Consider the following 12,037-nt stretch of genomic DNA (forward strand, 5'->3'; position numbering starts at 1 on the left):
CTCACTTGGGGTCCACCCAGGCAATGTTTAGACTCAGCTGGCTCTGCTGCCACCGGATACTGATGTTTGGTGTCAGGCTCACGGACAGCAGAGCCCAAGCCCGAGGGCTGTGAGAGTCACACGCGACACATCTGGAACACCAGGGACTTGGCAGAGCAGGCGAAGGCCTGGTACTAGTCCTCCGGGCCCTCATCTCCCTTGAAGTAAGTCAAACATTATTTTTTTTTATTTGCTTTTTGGGCCACACCCGGCGATGCACAGGGGTTACTCCTGGCTCTTCACTGACGGTGCTCAGGGGACCATATGGGATGCTGGGATTTGAACCCGGGTCGGCCGCGTGCAAGGCAAATGCCCTACCCGCTGTGCGATTGCTCCAGCCCCAAGTCAAACATTATTGACTAAGATCTTTGCCGCATGGCTGGAGGCTCCGTCAGATTCTTTTTGCATGATCTTGCTGCTCCTTTGAGTGAGGTAGAGCTGGCGACAAAGGGTCCCTGCTTTCCCAAGTTCCCTGACTCTGGGTGTTAAGAATCTTTGCAACCACTTCCTTTGCTTCCAGATCTCTCCTCTCAAGCACTCATAGCTCAGAAAATTGTGGGTCTCCTCTGTCATCCATCGTGCTAAAGGGATAGAAAACTTCAGCTCCCTCGAATCCTAATACTGCTCTTGTCTTGGGTGATACCCTAAAGTGCATCCTTGGAGAAAATGGCTCTCCGGGCCAACCATTACCTGCACTGTCTGTGCTTTTAGATGAAGCTAAACCCCCAGAACTTCTGGATTTGGTGCACTGATGCCGAAGATACGGCACCCCACAGCTCAGTGCATCTCAAACTAGGACATGACCGAATTGTTTCAGAAACGTGAAGTAGGCCTAGAGGAATAGCTCAGTGGCTTGGAATGCTTGTGTCGCAAGCAGTGGGTCGTGAGTTCAGTCCCTGGTGCAGTCACATGCGCTGAGCATGACCCTGGTACATCCACTCTTTATGGTCTCCACCACCGCAAGTGACTTTCAGCTGCACCAGGTATGTCGCAAGAAATCCTCCACCCGCCCCCCACCACCCGTTAGGCATCACTACTTACAGACAGTGCCAGTGGAAGGAAGCACAGCCCCTGGCAAAGCTCTCAAACCAGAATGTGGGGTCCTCCACTGGAGTTCCCCCGTCTGGGTGCAAGCAGCACCACTCAAGCGAGTGCAAACCTCAGCAAACACTCCGCTAACTCTGAGGGGAGCACTGGAAGCCAACTTGCAAGCCCCCGCACGCACCACAGCTAAAATGTGGCAACACTGCACAGGCTGTGTGCAACCCCAGTCATTGCCATACATCAGCAACGACCGAGGGAAAGAGGAGGAGGAGGAGGAGGAGGAGGAGGAGGAGGAGGGAGGAGGAGGAGGAGGAGGAGGAGGAGGAGGAGGAGGAAGAGGAGGAGGAGGAGGAAGAGGAGGAGGAGGAGGAAGAGGAGGAGGAGGAGGAAGAGGAAGAGGAGGAGGAGGAGGAAGAGGACGAGGAGGAGGAGGAGGAAGAGGACGAGGAGGAGGAGGAAGAGGAGGAGGGGGAGGAGGAGGGGGAGGAGGAGGAAGGGGAAGTCCAAGGGCCACAAACACCAACTATTCAGCCAGAAGTGATCGCCTCCAGAGGTGACTTAAACAGTGGTCCAGGAGAGTGTTACTCTTTGGCATGTAGCAGAAAATAGTGCTGAGAAGTGTTTGTTCTGTGTTACACGTGGTCGGGGGTCCTGGACCCAATTCCACTGGCCACACAAACAAGCACTCTCCAGAACCCTGCCAGGTGGCCAGCACTTCAGCTGACACCGTCCACCTGTTAGGAGCATCCGGTTGCACGGGTTAAAGACTCAACCTCCCCAGACAAACATCCGCTCCGGGTGCTGGTGGCCAGTCCAGGCTGTGACCTGGGACCCTTGACCTGTGACCCATGCTGTAGACGGGAGATTCTGAGCTTGTGCCTCAGAGACTTCAGCCACTAGTCACCCGCCCAGACGGTTTGCTGACTCTCGCCAGCTGGCCCCAAACCAGCTCGTAGTAAATCCTTCTGAGTTGTTTTTTACGCAGTGTGTGTGTGTGTGTGTGGGGGGGGTCCTCCCAAGCCCTGCTCAGGGGCTCCAGGGGTCCCAAGAGTGGTTCTTTTTTTTTTTGCTTTTTGGGTCACACCCGGCAATGCTCAGGGGTCATTCCTGGCTCTGCACTCAGGAATTACCCCTGGCAGTGCTCAGGGGGGGCATATGGGATGCTGGGAATCGAACCAGGGTCGGCCGTTGCCCGCTGTGCTCTCGCTCCAGCCCCCCAAGAGTGGTTCTTGATCACCCAGGCCAGGGGATCCGCGTCAGGGCCTGAGGATGTGGTGCCGCTTAAGCCCTTCAGTGTTGGGCCTACTCGGGCCACCCCACAGTGCTGGGGGTCTCCAGGGCTGCACCTAGCAATTCTCAGGGGACCCTGTGGTGGGAATCAAACCCCTGCCAGGGACATGCTAAGCGCATTTTTCTAACCACTGGGCTACTTCCCATCCGCTGCTGTGTTTTCTCCCAGCCCCTCTCAGCTTTTTTTTAAAAACGATTTATCCCGCCACCCCCCTTCTGGGCGTCGTGATGGCGGGCGTCACGCACGCTGGGTTGTGGAGCCTGCAGTTCCTGGCTCGCCAGACATCCCAAATGCCAGTGCTGCCAGAGGCCCCACCCGGAAAGTGGGCAGGTGTGAACAGCCTCACTCTGGCAAGGCAGGTGGTGGGCCAGCCCGGGCACCCCCTGCCCCTCAGCCACTGCTGGGCGCCCCACTCCACTTCCCTTGCCAGATCTGATTCATTTGCCAGCACAGCTCATGGAACTCGAGAAAAGCGTTTCCTCACAGGATGACCAGTGTATTGGCTGTGTGTGTTACACGGGCAGGGGAGGAGATGCCGAGGGCAAGGGGTGGAGATGGCACAGGGACCGAATGCCCTCTCCAGGGACAACGCCGGCCCCGAATCTCTACATCCTCACCAATACAGAAGGTCTCCTCAGACCATCCTTGAGTTTTCCTAGAACCTTCGTTAATGAGGCACGACTGAGTAACTTGTTGGCATTCAACCCCCAGCCCCTCTCCCCTCCCTAGAGGTCTGGGGCTTGGGCTTAACGTTCCAACACTCTAGTCAATGCTTTAGGACCGATTCTCAAGGAGGGAGGCCCCCATCCTGAGGTGTTGCCCAAAACCCATCCACCAAATCCAGTCACCAAGGAACCCCTCTATCACTCTCAAAACTAAGGAAAAGCTATGGTTTGGGGGAGCCAAGAATTGTGATTAAAGACCAAATAAGTATAAAAAGCATATTTAGTTCCTTGGAAGAGGATTCCTAGGTTATAAATGTCAGTGTTATAGAATGAATACTCCTTAATCAATCTCTCTTCTTTCTTTCCTCCTCCCCTCCTTTCCTTCTCTCTTTCCTTTATCCATTCCTTCTGTCATTCTTTCTTCCTTTCCTTCCTCCCTGCCATCTGCATTGACTGAGCACTGTTATCAATGCAGAGAGGAGGTAGAGATAACAAGACACACTCTTGTGATATACTGAGATAATTTTCACTTTCATCAGATCCTTTTCTACATTTACCTCTGCGTATCTCAGTGGTTTTAAACATCATATTCTGGTGTGAAAAGTTTTGCCTCATCTCAGAGCTGGAATGAGACTTTTTCAGGGCTGTTGTCACTGTGTGCTTGTGATCAGGTCAGGCTTGAGGAAATTATCTTGATGGTTCAGGAAATTGAGAAATTTGATGCAAGAGCTGTGGTTTTTCAATTGTAACTATTTGACCCTAGCAATCTATTCTGATTTTCATTTATGACCATCTTTCACCAAATTAGGTCATGATCCCTTCCTAAGATACACTGACTTATTTTGGAAATGATATGAAAACTGCTTGATTTATAAACTATGTCTCATTTTCTGGTTTCTTTTTACAGATATTTCAAAAATTCTACCATTACTCCTTCTCCCACTCTATTTCTCAATATTGGGTTATTCTTTGCCACAGAATATATACATTGCTTTTGCTAAAATGTTCCCAATTTCTGTTGGAAACTGACCAATAAAATGGGCCTTGAACATCTTTTTAATCATGTTGGTGAATTCTCTGATTTTCTCTATGTGCCCTCCAGTATGACCAGAACAGATAGGATTTTTTTTTTGGATCCTTTATTTAAGGCGAGTTGACGTCAAAGGCAGTCTCTCGGGCAGGACAACCTGCACTCGGGGCTCCTGGTGAGATTCTCTCTCTAAGTAGCTTTGTAAATGATCGTATTAGTCACACAGCAAGCCAGTCACCAGAACTATAAAGTGTCTGCCACTTAGAAGTGGGGTCCTTTTTCAGAAATATAATCTGACCAGGAAAATGTATTCTTCAGCCTAGAGAGTTTCAGGCTGTTCAAGATGGACCTTTTTCTTTTTTCTTTTTTGGGTCACACCCGGCGAAGCACAGGGGTTACTCCTGGCTCTGTGCTCAGGAATTACTCCTGGGAGTGCTTGGGGGACCATATGGGATGCTGGGAATCGAACCCGGGTCAGCCGCGTGCAAGGCAAATGCTCTACCCACTGTGCTATTGCTCTGGCCCACGTGATGCACTTTTGGAGCTCAGAGAGACCGTCCTGATGTCAAGCCCTCTCAGAAGAGTGACATGGGTCCTCTGGGCCATCAGTTTTTGCTTTTTGGGTCACACCCAGTGATGCTCAGGGGTTACTCCTGGCTTTGCACTCAGGAATTACTCCTGGCAGTGCTTGGGGGACCATATGGGATGCCGGGCATTGAACCCGGGTCGGCCGCATGGGCCATCAGTTTTTGTTCTAGATTTTTCACTAGTGAATAGAGCCCCCAAGTAAGTGGCTTTATGGTTGTCCTCTTTGGTGATCTCTTCATTGAGACCCCCGAGTCTTTGGGATATGGGGCCGGGGTGACAGCAATGTGGCTTCCGGAAGGATTAGAGATCCCGGGTTCCTGGGACTCTCGAAGGATAAAGGAGAAGTATTGTGGGAAGGAGTATGATGTGTTTGTGTGCGTTGGGCGGAGCCAAGAGGGTGTGCTGACTCCTCTTTCTACCCCAGTTCTGGATGTCCATCGTGGCCACCACTATGCCCATCCCCTGCGGGGGCTTCATGCCTGTGTTTGTGTTAGGTAAGTCCCCACGTTTGGGTGGGAAGTCCAGGATCTCAGGGCCAGTTGCCACCGGGGGTTCTGGGGAAGGAAGGAAAGGCCTGCCCTATTGGGGGGAGCTTGACCCTGACCTTCGCCGCCCAGGAGCGCTTGACTCTGCTAACACGAAGGATAAAGATCTTCGATCTCACACCATCTGCCCTTTCTGTTCCTTGCTCTAGGAGCTGCTTTTGGGAGGCTGGTGGGAGAGATCATGGCCATGATATTCCCTGACGGTATCTTATTCGACGGCATCCTCTACAAGATCCTCCCGGGGGGCTATGCAGTCATTGGTGAGCCACGACCTCCTTCCTGTGATCCAACAGAGGGTACCTCAGAGCCCCCCGCTCACATACTTCCACAGCACCTTCATTTCAGACACCCTTTAAATTTAATCCCGTTTAATTCAACTCTCATTCAAGTAGCCAACCCATGGCTCTGCCTCTCATTCAATGCTCCTAAATTTCTTCAGCCTGAGCCTCTTCATGCAGTGAAGGAATTATAGGGATTAAATGAGATAATCAGGATAAAAACTTCCAGAATTGTGTCTGCATCGTTGGTCGGGGTTTTTTGCTTGCTTCCAAAGAACCGTGGAAGCAACAGTGCAAGTGATTGGTTTGGGTGTTCCCAACCTCAGCTCACTACTCTCACTGGGGACGTTAGAGCACATGACTAAGCTAAAACAAACAAAAAGTCATAATTGAGAACTTCCTTTGCCACATTTCACCTGAATGATCCTGAGCAAGCAGTTGCCTTCCTTCTGAGTCTTTGTTCCCTTATTCTAGGATGACTTCTGAGATATCTAACAGTTCTAACATTTCAGAGGAAGTCTATAATGATCTTTTTTTTTTTTCATTAAACCTCCGATCCCATTCAAACAGAATCATGTCTAACAGTGACCAATGCAATGCCCCAAACTGTTATGCCTCCTCTCTTCCTCCCTTCTCCATGGAAACCCTGGAACATGGAAAGCCATGCTTCCCCTAGGTACACACGCACTGGCCAGCACTAGAGAGCATGCAGTGACCATCCTCCCCTTGCACAGTTCTCTCTAAAAGACTCTTTCACCAGGAAGAACCGTCTGCTCTTCTTTCCCATCCTTGTGCTTCTCAGGTTTATGCCCTCAGCCTCCCTAAGGGGTACTTCCCAGTCTACCTCTCTCCCATGAGAATCTGTGTTCTAAAACATACCAGGAGCACCAGGCTAGTTCCGCACCCCCCAAATTTCCTTTTGGTGACTTCCTTGCTCCATATTTAGTTACTTGCTTTTGGGGACACACTTGACGATGCTCAGGGATTACTCCTGGCTCTGCACTCAGGAATTACTCCTGGCGGTGCTTGGGGGACTGTATGGGATGCTGGAGATCAAACACAGGTCGGCTTCATGCAAGGCAAGTGCCCTACACGCTATACTGTCGCTCTGGCCCCTACTTGTTTCATTTTCAAGAGTGCCTCCTTCAGTACTATTTCTCATTGGATAATTCCCTCCATAGTTAAATAAGATAAGTACTAATGTATAATGCATTCTTTGGGCTACTGGGACATGAAAAACAAAAATAAGTTAGAAGGATTCCATTTTCCAAGAATATATAGGATCAAGTGTTTTTAAATCTGTAAGAAACTTATATCTGATTGACCTTTTTTTACCTTACACATGCATGGCATTCGAGAATAATTAAGTTTCACTCAGACAGTCGAGAAATAGTGGAACTGGGACCACACGCATGAAGCTCATGGCTTTTAGTGCTCACTGGGATTCTTGGATATTCACTTATAAATTATTGGCGTAAAAACCTGGGGTCCAAAGTAAAATCCCAGGACTTGGTTTTAGCATGCTCAATTTGAGCCAGAATTTCAAAAGTAAAAAATAAATAAGACATGACTATAAAATAAGGTTATTTTATAAATTAAAATATTGGCATACTCCAAGATCTGCGGCTTAATGAAGGTTATCCAATAATGTCAAACGATGATTTTCTTTTATTAATTTTTTAAATTGGAATCACTGTGAGATGCATGTTACAAAGTTGTTCATGATTGGGTTTCAGTCATACAATACTCCAACACCTGTCTCTTCACCAGTGGACATTTCCCATCATCAATGTCTTCAGTTTCCCTCCCGTCAACCCCCTCTCCCTCAACCTGCCTCTATGGCAAGCACTTTTCTTTTGTCTGTCTGTCTTTCTCTGTCTCTTTTCTGTCTCTGTCTGTCTCTGTCTCTCTCTGTCTCTCTCTCAGCCTCTCTCTCTGTGTCTCTATGTTTCTGTGTCTGTGTTTGTGTCTGTCTGTCTGTCTGTCTGTCTATCTATCTGTCTCTCTCTCTCTCTCTCCTTCCTTATGGGCATTATGGTTTGCAATGCAGGTACTCAAAGGTTATCATGTATATCCCTTTACATAGTTTCAGCACTCAGTTCTTATCCAGAATGATAATTTCTAACTATCATTGCCGTAGTGGTCCCTGCCCTATCTTAACTGCACACCCTCTGACCCACTTGTGGCCAGCTTCTAACAGTGACCAGTCCTTCCAGCCCTTGTTTCTACTGTCCTTGAATATTAGCCTCCTAGTATGTATTTTTACATCCCACAAGTGAGTGCAATCATTCTATGCCAAACACTACTTTCTAAGAGTCCGATATTCTAGCCTCCACTCTTACATAAACAATGGCGGGTTGGCACTGGTCAGTTGGGTGCCCTATGTGTCATCATCCTGGGCCGGTCTCTGTGCCAAGGGTTGACCTAATGCACAGCTTCCTTCCTGTGTCTCATTCCAGGAGCAGCCGCGCTCACGGGTGCCGTGTCCCACACTGTGTCCACGGCCGTGATTTGCTTCGAGTTAACGGGTCAGATTGCGCACATCCTGCCCATGATGGTGGCTGTTATCTTGGCCAACATGGTGGCTCAGAGCCTGCAGCCCTCCCTCTATGACAGTATCATCCAGGTCAAGAAGCTACCCTACTTGCCTGACCTTGGTTGGAACCAGCTCAGGTCAGGGGCACCAGCTGGAATTAGTTCAGATTGGATGGGGCGGGGGTGAGAGGGAGATGGAGGTTAGGGTCCAGGTTAGGAGCTAAGGCCGCTGACTGATGGCTGCACTCCCCCGTGTGCTTCATGAATCCTTGCGTGATCAGATGCCTGGCACACTTCATGGGGAGCAATGGGCAGGAGGGCGAAAGGACTGGGCTCATGGTGGAGGCTAACCCCCTCTCCCCACCCTGCTTTCTTCCTCCATAGCAAATTCACAATCTTTGTTGAAGACATCATGGTTCGTGATGTGAAGTTTGTTTCGGCTACTTGCACATATGGAGAGTTGAAAGCTCTGCTCCAGACCACCACAGTCAAGACGTTACCCCTGGTTGATTCCAAAGGTCAGTGGGATGAAGTCAACTCCCGGGCCAGCATTCCATGCAAGTCGAGGAAGCCCTGAGGGGTGGGCTTATCTCTTGGGGCGCACTGTCAGTAACAAGAGGCTGAGCTCGTGGTCCTTGGGGGGCATGTTCCTCCTCCAGGAAGGGAACATACAACCACGACATAAGCACATGAAGACGGTTGGGAACGCAAGTCAGGATACTACCACTACTCATTAATCCTTAGAGCTGTGCTTTGTAGAATCACTGGAACACTGAATTTAGGCTATTTTGGCCTGAGGGAAAATGCTGGATGAGGTATCTGCAAGCTCCTGGTCACAATAATTTATTCAACCAATCAATACTTATTCCTGATTCATGTGGTTTTTCTTGAAAGGCCCATTATTTAATATGCACTGTTGAGTCATCAACATTGAACTTGCTGGTGCCTGAGTGAAACGTGCCCGTTTCCTCACCTCATGGCGTCTTGGACTCGGAAATATCAGATAGAATTTCAGCACTTCACTTGCGGGCAGTTACAGACAGTAAAATCACCAATGTGAATCAACACATCCCCCTCTCCCCCCAAAAAAAGGTGGGAACCAGAGAGACAGTTCAAAAAGGACTGAGCTGGCTTTGCACACAGGAGGCCCTTGTTTCAGTCCCTGGCACCTTGGGCTTTGCCAGGCACCTCCAGAAGCAATCCCCAAGAACAGAAGCAGAAGCAACCGCCCAGGCATGGCTGGATATGGTTCAGCCCCACCTAAACTCCATAACAAACAAGAGATGGTGCCAAGTAGACCAGGAGAAGAGCGTCTGTTGACTGTGAGAGCAAACACTAGGTGGCAAAGTCCCTTGGTTCAACCTCAGTTACATGGAGCCATTCAAGGGCCTCGAGGCTTGGTCCAGACTCAGCCCTCGAGAGCACCTCCTTAAGTTCAGGGGACACACAAGTTTCTAGTCAGGAGACAGAGTCACAAATAATCTGTGAAAAAAGGAGGTGTGGCTGTCAATCTTTTTGTTTAATTTTGGATCATACCTGGCAATGTCTATGGGTTACTCCTGGCTCTGCACTCAGGAATTACTTCTGGCAGTGCTCAGTTGGGGCTGGGGATGCCAGGGATCGAACCCGGGTTGACCAAATGCAAGGTAAATTCCCTACTAGCTGTACTATGGCTCTGGACCCAATGTTGCTATCAATCTTACCCGTTTCTGCTATGCCAAATCACACCTGTTCTGGGCGCAACCGGAGGAGATGAAACTGTCCCACAAGGGGGGCCAGGCTCAGTACAATGGTCCATCCAGCATCTTTCTGCTATCAGCCTTTCTCCTCGGTCCTTAGGGAGAAGAATCCTCCTTCTTACTTGCCAGCCTTACCTCTACTCCATCTTAGTGCTTCTTAGGGGTTTTCTGTGTCCATTCTGACAAAGTTGGAGGCATTCCTTGAGGATAGAGATCATAACTTTTCTCTGACTTCCTCCCGATAGGTAATAACTAGGTTAAATAAATCTTTGCATCATGCTTCAATCAGAGTCATAAAGAAAACCAGACAGGGTCCTTTGAAGCTGTAAAGTGATTCATTCTGATCTCAGATCATTGGAGTATCCACATCGCTCAAGCTACATTGGTTCTTATATTTTCTCCGCTCCTCCCCAATGCCTTTAAGTAACCTAAAGGTCCCCTCCTTGGAACAGCTACAGACAATGACATACAGGGTTTTTACAATCATGACAAATTCTGAAGGGCAAGAATATCTAGAGTTTTATGGCCTTTGAGCTTAATTTAAATGTTCATGACAGAGCAGTATTGCAATAAACACGTGAAAGACCTTCCTGAGAAAAGTAGAGATTTTATCCTAGACACGAGAACCCAGTGATGTCTCCATTGTGAGATGAGCAACGGGATGACAGTGACAGTGACAGTGACGAGGACCTAGTTGCCTCGAGTGATTCCACACGAGACATCTGGTAGACCTCTTTTGACAAGCGTTCGCCGCTCAGCAGTGTGACGACCTCTTCAGGATACTCTTTGGGGACTGGGTTGATGAGCCCATGTTAATACCAAGTTCACCTCTTTGCAAACAGGCTATATTAGGATACATCCAAAGAAGTGCCAATTAGCACCAATTAGTGTCATATCACTCCGGTCTCTTAAGTGCTAAGCGAGTGAAATGAAAGGGATTGAGTGAGTGAGGTTGAGAGAAAGAGAGAGAGGAGAGAGAGAGAGGAAAGAGGAGAAAGAGAGGAAAAAGAGAGAGGAGAGAGAGAGGAAAGAGAGAGAGGAGAGAGAGAGGAAAGAAAGAGGAGAGAGAGGAAAGAAAGAGGAGAGAGAGGAAAGAGAGAGAGGAGAGAGAGAGAAAAGAGAGGAGAGAGAGGAGAGAGAGAGGGGAAAGAGAGAGAGGAGAGAGATGGGAGAGAGGGAAGAGATAGAGATAGAGGGAGAGGATTTTAGCATGAAGAGGGGAGGACAAAAAATAGGGGATGGAGTGGGTGGGAGGAGACCCCTGGCTGAGTGTAGCAACCAGACGGCCGTGGAGGGCAGCACCCAGGTCCGATCCTCAGGCCAGAGCCCTGCTCGCCCCCAGATTCCATGATCCTGCTGGGCTCGGTGGAGCGCTCGGAGCTGCAGGCCCTGCTGCAGCGGCACCTGGCCCCGGAGCGGAGGCTGCGAGCGGCCCAGGACCTGGCCCGGAAGCTGTCCCAGCTGCCTTACGACGGGAAGGCGCCCCCCGGCCTCTGGCCCCTGGGCCGCCCCGAGTCCTTCGCCTTTGTGGATGAGGATGAAGAGGAGGACCTCTCCGGAAAGCCACAGGTGACTGAGCTGAGGAGGGCCCCCCCCCCCCCCGGGGGAGCAGCGCAGATGAGAGGCGAAGGGAAAGTGGGAAGAAAGTGGGAGGGGCTGGGTTGGAGCGATAGCACAGCGGGGAGGGCGTTTGCCTTGCATGCAGCGGCCGACCCGGGTTCGATTCCTAGCATCCCATATGGCCCTCTGAGCATCGCCAGGAGTCATTCCTGAGTGCAGGGCCAGGAGAAACCCCTGTGCATCACCCGGTGTGACCCAAAAATAAGAAGAAAAAAAAAGAAAGTGGGATGGGGGTGCCTATTGTCTCGAAAGCCGGAGAAGCACGGGGTCTCCAGTAGCTCCGGGTCTCCAGTGCCCAGGAGGCCCGTGCCCAGGGTCGAGGACGGGGGCGGGGAGGGGGGCTGTCCTCCCCACGGGGGCTGAAAGGGCAGGTGAGCAGTGTGGGGAGAGCGGGGTGGGAGGGACTATAAAGAGGGGGGCGGCCTCTCCCGCAGGACTGAGTCTGCTCCTCCCGTCTCTCCTCCCTACAGACGCCTCCTCTCTCCCCTCCTCACCCCTGTCCTCCTGCTCCACCAGCCCCGGAAGAGCCCAACGGGCCGCTCCCTGGCCCCAAACAGCAGCCAGAGGCACCGGAGCCTGCAGGTGAAGACTGCCCCCCCACACCCCAACTTACCCTGGGGCTTTTCTCCAATCTGTCCCCCTCTGCCACCACCACCTAAGGGG

The 12,037-nt window shown here is 50.6% G+C and overlaps 1 protein-coding gene across 1 annotated transcript in view; it reads left to right on the forward strand.

The window, feature by feature from the left end:
* CLCN1 (chloride voltage-gated channel 1) overlaps positions 1 to 12,037 on the forward strand; it is a 39,752-nt gene that overhangs the window by 21,341 nt on the left and 6,374 nt on the right. Inside the window, exons 13-18 of the mRNA XM_055146498.1 lie at positions 5,082 to 5,151; positions 5,352 to 5,462; positions 7,940 to 8,153; positions 8,400 to 8,533; positions 11,097 to 11,323; positions 11,845 to 11,956. Of these exons, the coding sequence (XP_055002473.1) occupies positions 5,082 to 5,151; positions 5,352 to 5,462; positions 7,940 to 8,153; positions 8,400 to 8,533; positions 11,097 to 11,323; positions 11,845 to 11,956 (868 nt within the window). The remainder of the gene's footprint in view (positions 1 to 5,081; positions 5,152 to 5,351; positions 5,463 to 7,939; positions 8,154 to 8,399; positions 8,534 to 11,096; positions 11,324 to 11,844; positions 11,957 to 12,037) is intronic.

Source organism: Sorex araneus, chromosome 1 (assembly GCF_027595985.1).
Source record: "Sorex araneus isolate mSorAra2 chromosome 1, mSorAra2.pri, whole genome shotgun sequence".
Taxonomy (NCBI): Eukaryota; Metazoa; Chordata; class Mammalia; order Eulipotyphla; family Soricidae; genus Sorex; species Sorex araneus.